A 16,993-nucleotide genomic window follows, 5' to 3' on the forward strand; every position below is an offset into this window, starting at 1 on the left:
GGATAAATACTTGAAGGGGAGAAAATTGCAGGGCTTAGGGTATAAAGCAGAGGAGTGGAACCAATTAGATAGCTCTTTCAAAGAGCCAGCACAGGCATAATAGGCCGAATGGCCTCCTTCTGTGCTATAAGATTCGATGATTCAATGAATGTTGCTGTAATCTTGTGAACTGCAACAAATATGTTGAGTGGTACAGTTGATAACCTTGATTTCCATCACAGTCTGCACTCAATACGCTTTATACTCTTTTCATGGCTAAGCAGAATGGAAAAATGAGGGCCTAAAAATTCGACCGCATATAGGCTCCCAATATAACGGGCAGGAAGTGCAACCACATTTCCAACCGGAAGTGCGCTGACTGCCATGTTGGAAAAGGTGGCTGTACTAGTGTCAGGAGCACATGTCGGGAACATTTAAAGTGGGAATTTTTTTTTTAAATTAGGGTCCTGCGTGTCTTGCATCACTCGCCACGTACTGACTCACGCAGAACAACGTGGTGCAGGAAGGCCCCCATACTTGCCTGAATGTGGAGCCGGGAAGAGCAGGCGTGCCTCTCCCAACCACACATTAAAGAACGCAGGCCACTCCCCGCCCCCCCCCCCCCACAACTACTGATCCCTCCACCGACCCCCCCCCCGCCCCATCCAGCTCCCAATACTACCAATCGCTCCCCCTCCACAATTGCTCCCCCTGGCCCGAGTCCCGATCACCCACCCTTCTGCACATACCCGAGGGCCACTGTAACGCCAGCCCCGGCCCGATCTTCAGTGACACTCCATGGAAATGAGGCCTATGGCCCAAAATCGGGGGCATCTCAGACCTCATCATTCAGGCACAGGCACTGTACCCAAAAATGGACGCTCCTGAATTTATAAACCAAGTTATTTGCATATATCTAGCAGCTCACTATGGTAGTTATTACAATCAAGTTCTGATTGACAAAGTAAATTTCCCTTCCAGGGAGATCAGTTGCTGCAAAGGTACGAGGTTCTGATTAAATGCAGGAAATTAGCTAGACATGCCAAGGCACCTCATTAGACCAGCCATGGATAATTACTTTTTCCTCCTTCTTTGCTATGCTATTTATTTTGTTTACGCACTTGCAAAGGAATGTGACCCTCGTTGTATTATATTCTGTTTCACCACAAACGTTATAACAGGGATGCATATGAAACAATATCTGATTATTAATCATTTATATGCAAGAGTAGCATGACTTAAGATTACAGTACTCAGAAACTTACTGAAACAAACAGCTGACAATCAGACATTTACAGCCACTCTTCCATACGCATTAGCTACTGGGGGAAAAAATGTTGACAAGCTTGCCATGAGATATTAATGGCAATTTGCCGGTCCCTAAACAACAGAGCAGAAATCCTGTACCAACACTAATAAAGGGAATTATTGTCAGGTTTGCACCCTGTAAACGTTTTAGCGCCAAAGTGTTATTTAGTGCTGGAACAATTGTAATAAAATCTAAGAAACGGAGGGAAGAGAGACAGGAGACTAAGCAAGACCAAACCGAAAATCGATGCCCAAGACATAACTTGCATCCTGACAAAGGAAGATTATGCCAAAATATAAAGAAAGACCTCTTTGTCATAACCTCTTACATTTATAATCACCTTTCCATGAAGACTGCTCTATAAATTATAATAAATTTTAAACTTTATTTCCCCAATTTCCCCTCCGTGGCACAAGCATATTTTTGGTTGGACAACACACAAGAAATATGCTTTCCCTCTTCTGTTGCACAACCATTCTTACTGGCAAATGAATATCCTCCTGCATACTGAAATTATCATCAACAAGTAGATTTGAGGCAACTTGCTTCAATAAGGGTACAGCTCATTCCTTCCAACGGGCCATTTATATGGTAGTTGTAGGGTTTGGGGTGGAAAAGAGAAAAATAAACAGCCAAAACACTTATGTTGCTATAGTACGGAGGCAACAGAAACCAAGCTGAAAAATAATGTTTTCAATAAAATCGTAGAGAGCATTAAACCCACGAATGAAAGGCACACATCCTCAGTTTATTCCCCATTGAATTTCTAGGACCCAATAAAAGTCTCCAAACCAAGCTACTGAAAAATCCACACAAGTAGAGTTTCTGTTTGAACAAAATGGAGTGCACAGTCTCTCCCTGTAGGGAGGCATCCTACTTTCCTCAGTCCACAGACCTAAGGCATAGATTAACAAAACCAAGTCTTAGGGAACCCCCAAATGTATACAAGGGATTTAAACAGCTAAAATGGTGCAAACTAACACCACATAATACCAGTATGCTTCTTGCTCCTTGTCCAGATAGGACCACCTACCTTTAAGGCATCGGCTTGCAGGGTTATCTGGAGCTGAGTGGGAAGAATCCCAGCTTCATTAGTGAGCTAGGCTGCTGGTCAATCAATAGTGCCCTGGAGTATTGCTCACCTGCCTGGCTCAGCTATTGGATTATTGAGTCTGCCAGAGAGGATTGACTTGGTTCTGAACTTCCACCATCAGGCTTGTCATATTGGAGCCACCCCAACTCAAAAAGACCCCACTTCCTTCCCCCCCCCCCCGCCAAAATAGCTCCCGAATATAGAAGCAGGAATATATTTAATTTAGGTATTAGGTTTTCTAACTTTTTTGTGATAAATAAAACAAAGTGCAGGGTCATGCCAGCAGGGTAAATGGTCCTTATAAAATGGCATTCTTTATATAAGCATGCTTTTCTATCATGTCAAAATCCTGCCACTAAACTTTAAAGTCTCTCGCCAGCCCAAGTTCAAAGTGTTTCTTTTAAACTTAATGCAGATGCAAAGTAGGAATTTGTGCCAGCAAACAATGAAGTAATATCCTAACTTTCTTCATACCCCTTGCACTAGAAATTAAGGGGCATATCAGCTTTATTCAGGGGGAGTTGGCAACCCAGGCTTGAATTTTCTTAAAAATTATTTTAGGATGAAAAGAAATTACACAATTTAGAGTTTGCAGTATAAACAGGGCATTGTGCCATAAATTATAGTTTCCATACACAAAAAAGGATTTGGAAGGTTGATGTGATAAATTGTTTGATTTTAGGAATGCAGCACCATAGTACTTCTTGCACTGGTGTACATAATCTATGGTGAATGCTATCAGATTTAACTGTGTGCAGAAGTTGGTGGTGCAAATTGAAAACTAAATATTATCCAATATACTGGTACAGTAGTTTTCAAATGGTCAGATTGAGACTTAAATTAAGTGATATTTCTTAAATTTTGTACTGCCCAACTTGTTTGCATAAATCTCAACATGAATCAGTGCTGTAGCATCAGCTACATCAATACTGTCAAAGGGATACTTTCCATCTGAGCGACTTACTCATCAAGTTGCATGCCAACACTTCAACTCTGGACTAGTCAATGTGAAGGCATTTTTGTACTAGGTTAAAGGTAGAAGTTTTCCTTGTTTTTATCTCTAATTAAATAACTAAAGCTTACATTATCTTAATATCACACCTTGACATTGTGGATGACTAAGAAATATATTAATTAAAAACTGACCTTTCACATGATGCTGTGCTAAAAATATACTCACGACTTACTTTGCACGCATCAGATATAGCTTAACACAAATATGAAACAGCTGTACTCAGTCCTCTGTGCCCATTTTCACCAAGCTGCCTCCCAGTCGTAGCAACACAACAGAATCAGCTGATTCCTCTGGTTAAAAAAATGTACTGCAGTAGCCCACAAAGTTAATCATTTTGCCTGGAAGTGTTTGACTCTTTCAAAAAAAATTTAAATGCCAAACCATATGGAATGTCACCAAAAGATCACCTCTTTTAGCTGCAAATGTCATTTTGATTTTTTTTATGGTTCATCATTTCTACAGCTTGCAGAAGATTAAACTGCAACAAGTTTTTAAAATAATATCCTTTGGTATTGAGAAGCTCTATCATTTTCTCTGCCAGGACTGCTACTTTTATATGTGTTCAATGGATGAGGTATGCTGTGACCTGAATCATCAGGAAATCCTTTCCCTTGTAATAAAGATTGGTTCAGTACAAAAAGTAATTGACATTATAGTCAAACATAGTCTGGCCTAAATCAGCATTTGAGGGTTGTAACATGCTGTTTTTGGATAAGTATTATTAAAGCACCTACCATAATGAACAATTCTCATAGGGAAAAAAGGTCCACATAATGATTATTTTATTTTCTTAAGCAAGGATACACAATGAGGAATAAAGTAGATATTTAGTTTCCATAAGAAAAATGCTATTTGTGAGTTAGAATGTCTTTGCAAGTCATGTAACAGAGTATTTGATAGTTTAATTACTTTGGTTATTCATAGAATCACATAGAATTTACAGTACTGAAAAAGGCCGGTGTTTATGTTCCACACAAGCCTCCTCCCACCCCTCTTCATCTAACCCTATCAGCATAACCTTCAATTCCTTTCTCTTTCATGTGTTTATCTTGCTTTCCCTTAAATGCATCTTTGCTATTCGCTTCAACTACTCCTTGTGGTAGGGAGTTCTACATTCTAACCACTCCCTGGGTAAAAAACGTTTCTCCTGAATTCCCTATTGGATTTTGAAATATATATTCCCCACTACACACCTCAAAAAAATACTATAACACTTCTCCCACAGTGTAATAATATAAATAAATGCTATTAGCTATCAAAGACTTGGAAATGGCACTCACCAATGCAACTTCAATGCCTTATGCATCACAATACATACATTACCAATCCATCCTGAGCCACGTAATCTCTTGGGAGAGGGAAAAAAACAGATTAAAAATCCAGGCCAATTTGGAAAGAAAAAAAATGGAAAATTGCTCTCCAACACCCATTGGCAATCAAAACTAGTTCAGGAGGTAACACTGGCCCTGATTTACGTTACAGGACACCTACTTCTTGTATAAGGTGATCTTGGGCCCATCCAGAAACAGGTCCAGCTCTCGCTTGAAGGAATACAGCAAATCAGCATTCATCACACAAACCGCTAACCTGTTCCACAGGTCCACTATTTTCCCAAAGAATATCCGCCTAGCATCCAGCCCAGTTCTGCCCTGACACAACATGTAGGCGTGACTCCTGGTCCTCCCAAACCTTTTCAGTTGAAATAATTGGTCTACATAAACACAATCTAGTCCCTTCATCATTTTATAAACCTCAATCAAATCCATGGGAACTCTAAATATCAGGAAATCAGTAGAATTTGTAACTGCCAATGAGCAAAAAAAAAATTAAATTGCATGCTGCATGTTATCAGAGATAAATGTGAATAATCTTACAACACCAGGTTATAGTCCAACAATTTTATTTGAAAATCACAAGCTTTCGGAGATTATCTCCTTCTCACCTAGGTGAGCTCACCTGACGAAGGAGATAATCTCCGAAAGCTTGTGATTTTCAAATAAAATTGTTGGACTATAACCCGGTGTTGTAAGATTCTTTACATTTGTCAACCCCAGTCCATCACCGGCATCTCCACATTATAAGAGATAGACAGGGGGCAGTAACACAATGCTAGGATTCAGACAAGAGTAGCTGGGGGGTGATTTTAGGAGGCAATTGCAGGTGTGCTGGGGGCCGGGGGGGGGCGGGGGGCTCCGAAAATCAAGGAAATCCCATTCGAGTTCGGAAGCTGGCTCCAACCCAACGACTTCCGAGTTTCCCAGGGACCCACCTGTGTGCACGCGGGCGACCCGAAAATGGAAGTCCTGCCGGCAATCAAAGCCGGCAGGATGACAGTTAAAGAGCTGCAGCAATGTGGTTGATTCTTAATTGCCCTCTGAAATGGCCTAGCAAGCCAATCAGTTGTACAATCTCGCTAAAAAAAAGTCATAAGAATAAAACTGGACGGACCACCTGGCATCGGACCACTAGGCACCGGACACGACAAAGGCAAACCAAGCCCAGTTGACCCTGCAAAGTCCTCCTCACTAACATCTGGGGATGTGTGCCAAAATTGGGAGAGCTGTCCCACAGGCTAGTCAAGCAACAGCCTGACATAGCCATACTCACAGAATCATACCTTTCAGCCAACGTCCCAGACTCTTCCATCACCATCCGTGTCCCACCGGCAGGACAGACCCACCAGAAGTGGCAGTACAGTGATATACAGTCAGGAGGGCGTGGCCCTGGGAGTCCTCAACATTGACTCTGGACCCCATGAAATCTCATGGCATCAGGTCAAACATGGGCAAGGAAATCTCCTGCTGATTACCACCTACCGCCCTCCCTCAGCTGATGAATCAGTCCTCCTCCATGTTGAACACCACTTGGAGGAAGCACTAAGGGTAGCAAGGGCACAGAATGTACTCTGGGTGGGGGACTTCAATGTCCATCACCAAGAGTGGCTCGGTAGCACCACTACTGACCGAACTGGCCGAGTCATGGAGGACATAGCTGCCAGACTGGGCCTGCAGCAGGTGGTGAGCGAACCAACACGAGGGAAAAACTTACTTGACCTTGTACTCACCAATCCACCTGTCGCAAATGCATCTGTCCATGACGGTATTGGTAGGAGTGACCACCGCACAGTCCTCGTGGAGATGAAGTCGTGTCTTCACACTGAGGACACCATCCAACGTGTTGTGTGGCACTACCACCGTGCTAAATGGGATAGATTCAGAACAGATCTAGCAGCTCAAAACTGGGCATCCATGAGGCGCTGTGGGCCATCAGCAGCAGCAGAACTGTATTCCAGCACAATCTGTAACCTCATGGCCCAGCATATTCCTCACTCTACCATTACCAACAAGCCAGGGGATCAATGAGGAGTGTAGAAGAGCATGCCAGGAGCAGCACCAGGCATACCTAAAAATGAGGTGCCAACCTGGTGAAGCTACAACTCAGGACTACATGCATGCTAAACAGCGGAAGCAACATGCTTTGGAGGGAGCTAAGCGATTCCACAACCAATGGATCAGATCAAAGCTCTGCAGTCCTGCCACATCCAGTCGTGAATGGTGGTGGACAATTAAACAACTAACGGGAGGAGGTGGCTCTATAAACATCCCCATCCTCAATGATGGCGGAGTCCAGCACATGAGTGCAAAAGACAAGTCTGAAGCGTTTGCAACCATCTTCAGCCAGAAGTGCCGAGTGGATGATCCATCTCGGCCTTCTCCCGATATCCCCACCATCACAGAAGCCAGTCTTCAGCCAATTCGATTCATTCCACATGATATCAAGAAACGGCTGAGTGCACTGGATAGAGCAACAGCTATGGGCCCCGACAACATCCCGGCTGTAGTGCTGAAGACTTGTGCTCCAGAACTAGCCGTGCCTCTAGCCAAGACGTTCCAGTACAGCTACAACACTGGCATCTACCCGACAATGTGGAAAATTGCCCAGGTATGTCCTGTCCACAAAGAGCAGGACAAATCCAATCCGGCCAATTACCGCCCCATCAGTCTACTCTCAATCATCAGCAAAGTGATGGAAGGTGTCGTCGACAGTGCTGTCAAGCGGCACTTACTCATCAATAACCTGCTCACCGATGCTCAGTTTGGGTTCCGCCAGGACCACTCGGCTCCAGACCTCATTACAGCCTTGGTCTAAACATGGACAAAAGAGATGAATTCCAGAGGTGAGGTGAGAGTGACTGCCCTTGACATCTAGGCAGCATTTGACCAAGTGTGGCACCAAGGAGCCCTTGTAAAATTGAAGTCAATGGGAATCAGGGGGAAAACTCTCCAGTGGCAGGAGTCATACCTAGCACAAAGGAAGATGGTAGTGGTTGTTGGAGGTCAATCATCTCAGCCCCAGGACATTGCTGCAGGAGTTCCTCAGGGCAGTGTCCTAGGCCCAACCATCTTCAGCTGCTTCATCAATGACCTTCCCTCCATCATAAGGTCAGAAATGGGGATGTTTGCTGATGATTGCACAGTGTTCAGTTCCATTCGCAACCGCTCAGATAATGAAGCAGTCCATGCCCGCATGCAGCAAGACCTGGACAACATCCAGGCTTAGGCTGATAAGTGGCAAGTAACATTCGCGCCAGACGATTGCCAGGCAATGACTATCTCCAACAAGAGAGTGTCTAACCACCTCCCCTTGACATTCTACGGCATTACCATCGCCGAAACCTCCACCATCAACATCCTGGGGGTCACCGTTGACCAGAAACTTAACTGGACCAGCCATATAAATACTGTGGCTACAAGAGCAGGTCAGAGGCTGGGTATTCTGTGGCGAGTGACTCACCTCCTGACTCTCCAAAGCCTTTCTACCATCTACAAGGCACAAGTCAGGGGAGTGATGGAATACTCTCCACTTGCCTGGATGAGTGCAGCTCTAACAACACTCAAGAAGCTCGACATCATCCAGGACAAAGCAGCCCGATTGATTGACACCCCATCCACCACCCTAATCATTCACTCCCTTCACCACCGACACACTGTGCCTGCAGTGTGTACCATCCGTAGGAACATAGGAACAGGAGTAGTCCATTCAGCCCCTCGTGCCTGCTCCGCCATTTGATAAGATCACGTCTGATCTGTGATCTAGCTCCATATACCTGCCTCCGGATGCACTGCAGGAACTCGCCAAGGCTTCTTCGACAGCACCTCCCAAACCCGGAACGTCTACCACCTAGAAGGACAAGAGCAGCAGGCACATGGGAACAACACCACATGCACGTTCCCCTCCAAGTCACACAGCATCCTGACTTGGAAATATATCGCCATTCCTTCATCGCTGGGTCAAAGTCCTGGAACTCCCTTCCTAACAGCGCTGTGGAAGAACCTTCACCACACGGACTGCAGCGGTTCAAGAAGGCAGCTCACCACCACCTTCTCAAGGGCAATTAGGGATGGGCAATAAATGCTGGCCTCACCAGCAACGTCCACATCCCATGAACGAATAAAAAAAAGCCAAATGTACCTCATTGAGGTACTTAAGGCACTTTCCCTGTGACAGATTAAGTACTTAGAACAATTTTTAACTTACCTGGGCGGCTTGCCCACCGCTTTTGATTCACGCCTGGTGAAACCAGGCATGAAGGGCCGGATCAGGGAACAAGAAACTAAATAAATTAAATAAAAAACCATGGACAGAAGTGAAAACACTAAATGAACCTACCTTTTGCATCCTGCTCTGGTGTTCGATGTCTCCCGCTCCGATGTCTCCCTCTTCACCCCACCCCTCCAATGTCCCCCCGATGTCCCCCTCTTCACTCCCCCGATATCCCCCTCTTCACCCCCCCGATGACCTCCAGACCTTCCCCCAAACTTCCCCTCTCCCCCCCGCCCCGATCCTCCCCTCTGACCCCCACCCGCCTCCCCCCCGATCTTCCAGTCCAGCACCGGATCTTCCACTCTCCCCCTCGGTTTTCCAGTCCAGCGCCGGATGATGTCTCACTCTCTCTCTTTCTCGCCTCTCCCCCCACACCTCGCGTTGCAACTCCTGACGGCAGCCAGTCTGTCATCAGGCTGGCTGCCGAGCGCGAAACCCGGAGAGGACATTCACCATCAGCAATCAACATGCGATCGCGTCGGAATTGGTAAGTTTTGTTTGTGCGGGTTTGCCACGCGCACCTTTACCCCCCGCCACCATTGTAAAATCGAGCCCCTGGTCTCTGGTTTTGTCTGAACCCATGTCATTGTGTTAGTGCGCTGTTCCCTTCTCCGAGCTTACCACCATTACTTTATGCCAGTAGCTAGCTACAACAAAACCATGTGATGTGCCTATTACTTAATGAACAAATCCATGGGGTGCACCAAGCAATTCTGGCACTAACGAACAATTGCATGTACAGTTCATTCCCACGCTCCTGCATTTTGCGCTGTGACTTGTGAAGATTTGTGAATGTAATGCAAGCATGAGAATACTACAGTGTACTTCTGACTAAAAAACTATTTTGTGCCTTCAAGTTAACAATGAATAAATCTGCATTTTGGCAATATTTTAGCAATCCTTTGAGCCAGTTCTTATTTTGTTTTGCCTCATGTTATGTTATGCATTATCACTCTGTTTTTCTTTTGCAACATTGTCTGAGTTGCACCTTTAACCCTCTAGGTGCTGAATCCTTTTTACAGTTTTCAGAGTCTGCACATTTTCAATCATACAATATATACAAACAAGAAGAAAGGTACAGCCAATACTAGCAACACCAGACAGTAATATTTTCAGACGTACCAAGTAGATTGAGGGAATTAGCTGCTCTTTCAGAAATTGATATCTCCGGGAACGGAGGAGGGAAATTGAACAAGGGCAGTGATACTTTCCTTCAGCTGTCGTTCATCTTCAGGTAAATAAAAGATGTATTCCATATAGAAAAATTCTATTCTGGGATCCTACTTTATAACTAAGAAGAAAAAGTAACAAGACTTAAAAATCTGAAAAATTAAATTAAGTACCCCAGGAGTACAATTTCAACCAAAAATACCAACCACCAATATTTCCCGCTTTATTTTCCCGATTTGGGCCCCCCCACCACCCCATATCTCACAGATCACTTGCACCTCTTACATCTTTGTCATTTCAATCTTTTATCCCCTCATAGTTTCTGATCCACTTCTCATTAATTTTTAAATCTCAGGTTATTCTTTGGCTGATCCCATCCACATAGAATCATCGAATTTTACAGCACAGAAGGAGGCCATTCAGCCCATCATGCCTGTGTTTGCTCTTTGAAAGAGCTGTCCAATTAAGTCCCACACCCCAGCTTTTTCCCAATAACCCTGCAAATTAATCCTCTTCAAGTACATGTCCAATTGCCTTTTGAAAGTTCCTACGGAATCTGATTCCACCACCCCTACAGGTAGTGGGTTCCAGATCTTATCAACCATCTGTGTGAAAAAAAATCTCCTCATTTCCTCTCTAGTTGTTTTGCCAATTATTTAAAATACCAACCCACTTGCCAGAGGAAACAGTTTCTCCCTATTTTCTCTATCAAAACCCTTCATAATTGTGAATACCTCTATTAGGTCTCCCTTTAACAATCCCAGCTTCTCCAATCTCTCCACATAACTGAAGTCCCTCATTCCTGGTATCATCCTGGTAAACCTCCTCTGTACCCTCTCCAAGGCCTTGACATCCTTCCTAAAGTGTGGTGCCCAGAATTGTATGGCATGGATGTTAGGGAACTTGGGGAAATAAATAGTGATGTCTTGAGGAGTGTACATATTACAGAGAGGGAGGTGCTGGAAGTCTTAACGCGCATCAAGGTAGATAAATCTCCGGGACCTGATGAAATGTATCCCAGGACGTTATGGGAGGTTAGGGAGGAAATTGCGGGTCCCCTAGCAGAGATATTTGAATCATCGACAACTACAGGTGAGGTGCCTGAAGATTGGAGGGTAGCAAATGTTGTGCCTTTGTTTAAGAAGGGCGGCAGGGAAAAGACTGGGAACTACAGACCGGTGAGCCTGACATCTGTAGTGGGTAAGTTGTTAGAGGGTATTCTGAGAGACAGGATCTACAGGCATTTGGAGAGGCAGGGACTGATTAGGAACAGTCAGCATGGTTTTGTGAGAGGAAAATCATGTCTCACGAATTTGATTGAGTTTTTTGAAGGGGTAACCAAGAAGATAGATGAGGGCTGTGCAGTAGACGTGGTCTACATGGACTTTAGCAAAGCCTTTGACAAGGTACCGCATGGTAGGTTGTTACATAAGGTTAAATCTCACGGGATCCAAGGTGAGGTAGCCAATTGGATACAAAATTGGATTGACGACAGAAGACAGAGGGTGGTTGTAGAGGGTTGTTTTTCAAACTGGAGGCCTGTGACCAGCGGTGTGCCTCAGGGATCGGTGCTGGGTTCGCTGTTATTTGTTATTTATATTAATGATTTGGATGAGAATTTAGGAGGCATGGTTAGTAAGTTTGCAGATGACACCAAGATTGGTGGCATTGTGGACAGTGAAGAAGGTTATCTAGGATTGCAACAGGATCTTGATAAATTGGGCCAGTGGGCCGATGAATGGCAGATGGAGTTTAATTTAGATAAATGTGAGGTGATGCATTTTGGTAGGCCAGGACCTACTCCGTTAATGGTAGGGCGTTGGGGAGAGTTATAGAACAAAGAGATCTAGGAGTACAGGTTCATTGCTCCTTGAAAGTGGAGTCACAGGTGGATAGGGTGGTGAAGAAGGCATTCAGCATGCTTGGTTTCATTGGTCAGAACATTGAATACAGGAGTTGGGATGTCTTGTTGAAGTTGTACAAGACATTAGTAAGGCCACACTTGGAATACTGTGTACAGTTCTGGTCACCCTATTATAGAAAGGATATTATTAAACTAGAAAGAGTGCAGAAAAGATTTACAAGGATGCTACCGGGACTTGATGGTTTGACTTATAGGGAGAGGTTGGATAGACTGAGACTTTTTTCCCTGGAGAGTAGGAGGTTTAGGGGTGATCTTATAGAAGTCTATAAAATAATGAGGGGCATAGATAAGGTAGATAGTCAAAATCTTTTCCCAAAGGTAGAGGAGTCTATAACAAGGGGGCATAGATTTAAGGTGAGAGGGGAGAGATACAAAAGGGTACAGAGGGGCAATTTTTTCACTCAAAGGGTGGTGAGTGTCTGGAACGAGCTGCCAGAGGCAGTAGTGGAGGCGGGTACAATTTTGTCTTTTAAAAAGCATTTGGACAGTTACATGGGTAAGATGGGTATCGAGGGATATGGGCCAAGTGCAGGCAACTGGGACTAGCTTAGTGGTATAAACTGGGCGACTTGGACATGTTGGGCCGAAGGGCCTGTTTCCATGTTGTAAACTTCTATGATTCTATGAATACTCCAACTGAGTCCTAACCAGTGATTTGTAAAGGTTTAACATGACTTCCTTGTTTTTGTATTCAATGCCCCTATTTACAAAAGGTTTTTAAAAAATTATAATAAAAGAAACAGCCCCAAATTCGATTGGTACTACATAGCAAATGGCCACAGTTGCTAACAATCATTCCCCTTTTTCTTCCCACATTAGGATCAAAATGATCAAATTGATAAAAAGCTGAACATTTTAAAAATTAAAAAGGTGCATAATATCTTTCTTTTTGCCAATACAATATTGTATCCTTTAACCTCTATTTTGGCCCTTTTGTGTTTCATTAATCCTTTAGTTTTATCTGCTATTTTCATATTGTTACATTTACAATCTTTTTACTGCTTAATCCCTCAAATCATCTACCAGCACTTTTACACCAAAAATGATCAGAGTACATGCCATTGATAGTCCTGTGCACTGCACCATAAAGTGATAGGACACAACTTCACATATATTCTTTATACATGATGAATGTCTGATTTCAGTTATGCCATGAATTAAAACTCATCATGGGAAGGGGAGGGGGGGGGTCAATGTTAATATGGGTAGCTCTCAACAGCCTTCAGGGGTTATTAATGGGAGTGCACCTCCTAATGGCTCAAAAAGCAGGTTTCACAGAGACCTTGCAGAAAAGCAGCTAACAAAATGGCGATGGCACAGAGCCAAAAAGTGTAACAAAATAGAGTAAAGAGGCCAGATGAGACAAGGCCGTTGCCACAAGAAAAGGACAGAATAGAGATCAACACAATAGTGCCAGGAGAAAAAAAAGTTAATAAATCTGATGAAACAATCCCAGGAGATGAGGCGAAAGATTTAGACACAGGACAAAACAGAGAAGAAAAAGAGGAACAACAATGCTGGGACAACAGAGTCACAATGGAAATGAAGCAGCAAAAAGCCAAGAGACAATTTCAACAAGAATTGGGGGGAGGGGAAGAAACTATACACTCTGAATCTTACTCAAACATTCTTAAGAGCCTTTAAGAGCCACTTTAAATACACAAGCTGGTGTACATGACAAAAATATTTCCATCATGCATGAACATCATGACATAAGGTTTTCATTACAGTAGAGGCATTGCATTGCCCCCCATTACTATAAACCCTTGGCCTGTATTTTTTTTTAAACATGGGATTGTATCTGAGCAGCCGTCTTCTTGTTTAATGCATCTTTCAATTAACTTATCATTTTCACTATCCACAAATGAAATAGTGATAGATTGTTTCCACTGGGTGGTAAGGTGGTAATGAGAGGGCACTACTTAAGATAATTGCCAAAAAAATTACACAGACGGTGGTTAAAATGTGTAATTCCCTGCTACCAACTATTGTTGAAGCAAAGTCCATAAGTTCTTTTAAAAGGGAATTTGATAGTTGATTGAAAAGAAGCAGAACATTGAAGGTTATGGGGAGTGAGCAGGAGACTGGGATTAGATTTAAGTGGAGCAATTTCGATTCACTCCACGCGACATTAAGAAATGGTTGAGTGCACTGGACACAGTAAAGGCTATGGGGCCCAACAACATCCCGGCTGTAGTGCTGAAGACTTATGCTCCAGAACTAGCCGCCCCCCCCCCCCAACTGTTGCAGTACAGCTACAACACTGGTATCTACCCGACAATGCAGAAAATTGCCCAGATATGTCCTGTCCACATAAAGGACAAATCCAATCCGACCAATTACCGACCCATCAATCTGCTCCTAAACATCAACAAAGTGATGGAAGAAGTCATCAACAGTGCTATCAAGCAGCACTTACTCACCAATAACTTTCTTATCAATGTTCAGTTTGGGTTTCACCAGGACCACTCGGCTCCAGACCTCGTTACAGCCTTGGTCCAAATATGGACAAAAGAGCTGAATTCCAGAGAGTAACTGCCCTAGATATCATGTACGATATGGACTGTTGGTACACAACTTGATGCCAAGTTCAATCGCTGGCACAATTTCTTATTCCGGGTACACTGGGTGATTCGAAAGAGGAAAGAAATAATAGCACACATTGGACGGACCAAACGGAGTTTGCACTATTATAATTATACAATAATTTAGAAAATCAGGAGTCTTCATAATGTTAACACCTAGCGCGGACACGCCTCCTCCAAAGTGATGCTGACCTGCCTCACCGCCCGGAGTGCCGGGGCTCCCAGGGACGAGGAATAATCCATAATTCGTTAAAGAAAAATTCACGAACATCAAAATTAAAATACCCAGCACCACTGCAACTAGAAGCCAATATCCCATCCCATTTATTTTCTACCAGTTTTTTTCTTAAAACTTCGCTTTTCACATCAAACTTTCGTTTAGCAGAAGACAACTGGAGCTGCGACGCTGCACAAGAGTCCTGAAAAGCAGCTGTGCCCCAGATTAAAGATGTAGCATCTATCGAGCCTTCACTCAGTGAACGAAAACGGCAAGAGTTCCCTGTTACATACCTGAAAAGTCTGGATTTTCCGAAAGTATAACGATTCCGTCTGCACTCTTGAAGCGCTCAGATCCTCCGATAAACAATTGTTCCACGTCTGACTTAGGAGAGCTCCAACATGTCATCCATGTTTCAGAAATTACGTTGATGCTTTCTTGGCATCTCCCAGAAGGTGTACACAATTTGGAGACACGCGGGCTGCACACGTCACCGACTATTACTGAACGTTCAAAATCAAAATGCAAGTGAGCAAAAGCCACTGGCTTCAGCCAAACGCCACAGGCTCCGTTGTCAGGGAGTTTTTCCTCGCAACAACTTGTTCTGCGGGCGCTCTGTAGACTGTCGGTGACAGCTCCTCACCACACTTCGTTACACCTGATAAAAGTGCCCCAGGTACAAAGGGACACAAAAAAAAAACTTCCTTCTTCAACTGCCAGAGATTTAACTAATGCAACGTGTCATTTAAACGGCGGGAGGGCATGTTCACACGAACAACTGAGTGAAAGTGCTGGGCACTCGACAATCAGCCGCAGCCTCCGACAGCTCCTGAGAAGCAGCTCCGGACCCGGACCCCGACCCGAACCCGGACCCGGACCAACAACAGGCGCTGTCTGCTCAAAGTTCATTGGCTGCAAATAGTGCCCTGGGTGACCGGATTGGCTACTTCCCGTGGAGTAAATAATTTAATTGGCTAAATCCGCTGCATTGCCTGCCCTCATTGGTGAATCCAGTCTATTGTATCTAGCCATTTGATTTGTTGAGCATTGCATGCTCTGGTTGGTGCAGTGAAATGTCTTGAACGCCGATCTTCAGCTGAATTTATTTTCAAGCTAACATCTCGGATTCAAGCGTGTACTACTCCCATAGCTTCCAGCTTCTTCATTCCAGCCACCCGAGACAGTAGTCAAAAGTCTTATGAAATTCAATTAAAGCAGTGGGGGTTTCCCTGAGATTTAGGAAGCCCCATAATCTTTTATTGCCAGACCTTCATCGCTCCAAACTCAACTTTTCTATCAGCATCCTCCTTGGTCCCCAGAACTCTACCCCACATAAATTCAGAACGCTGACCTAGCTCACACTCAAGTCATAATCAAGGCTGACACTTCAGTGCAGTACTGAGGGAGTGCTATACTGTCAGAGGTTACTAGATTAGTAGTTAAACCTAGATAATCCAAGAGGATGTGAGTTCAAATCCCACCATGGCAGTTTGAGATCTTGAATTCAGTTTTTTAAAAATCTGGAAATAAAAAGTTGGTATCCATAAAAGTGACCATGAAGCTGTCGGATTGTCGTGAAAACCCAACTCGTACTTTAGGGAAGGAAACCTGCCGATCTTATCCTGTCTAGCCTATTTTTGACTCTAGTCCCTCATCAATGTGGTTGACTCTTAACTGCCATCTGAAGTGGCCTAGCAGCCATGTCTCAAGACAAGTATCTCACCCAAGATGCTAGGAGCTAGCCTCTTCATAATGTAACCAACTAATGGTCCACAGATTGTCATCACTATTGAACAAAACAATCGGAAAGCAAAGAATATGCCAAGCTATTTGCAAGCAATTGCTTTGTCACTCTGATCCCCGTATTGATGCCATGTAATTAGTGAACCTCAAAGAGCACAGCTGCCAAAGAGATCTGAACAACCTTTGTAGCTCTAGTCCTGACATATTCCAATCACCCATAAGGAGTGATGGACAGATAGAAAACCTTTTTGCAAGGGAACTTTGGGCATTCTTCTCTTTCTTCAATGATATCAAAGGCCTAATGCAGGTTAAGCCTGTCTGTCAAAAGTTCACCTTCATGGCTCAGGACTGCTT

General features: G+C 43.9%; 1 protein-coding gene across 1 annotated transcript in view; it reads right to left on the reverse strand.

Moving 5' to 3' along the window:
- The window catches only part of arhgef28a (Rho guanine nucleotide exchange factor (GEF) 28a), a 406,494-nt gene extending 390,743 nt beyond the window's left edge, over window positions 1-15,751 (reverse strand). Inside the window, exon 1 of the mRNA XM_067982722.1 lies at window positions 15,190-15,751. Coding sequence (XP_067838823.1) covers window positions 15,190-15,304 — 115 coding nt within the window. The 5' untranslated portion in view covers window positions 15,305-15,751. The remainder of the gene's footprint in view (window positions 1-15,189) is intronic.
- Between the last annotated feature and the right edge of the window lie 1,242 nt (window positions 15,752-16,993).

The sequence above is a fragment of the Heptranchias perlo genome, chromosome 4 (assembly GCF_035084215.1).
Source record: "Heptranchias perlo isolate sHepPer1 chromosome 4, sHepPer1.hap1, whole genome shotgun sequence".
Taxonomy (NCBI): Eukaryota; Metazoa; Chordata; class Chondrichthyes; order Hexanchiformes; family Hexanchidae; genus Heptranchias; species Heptranchias perlo.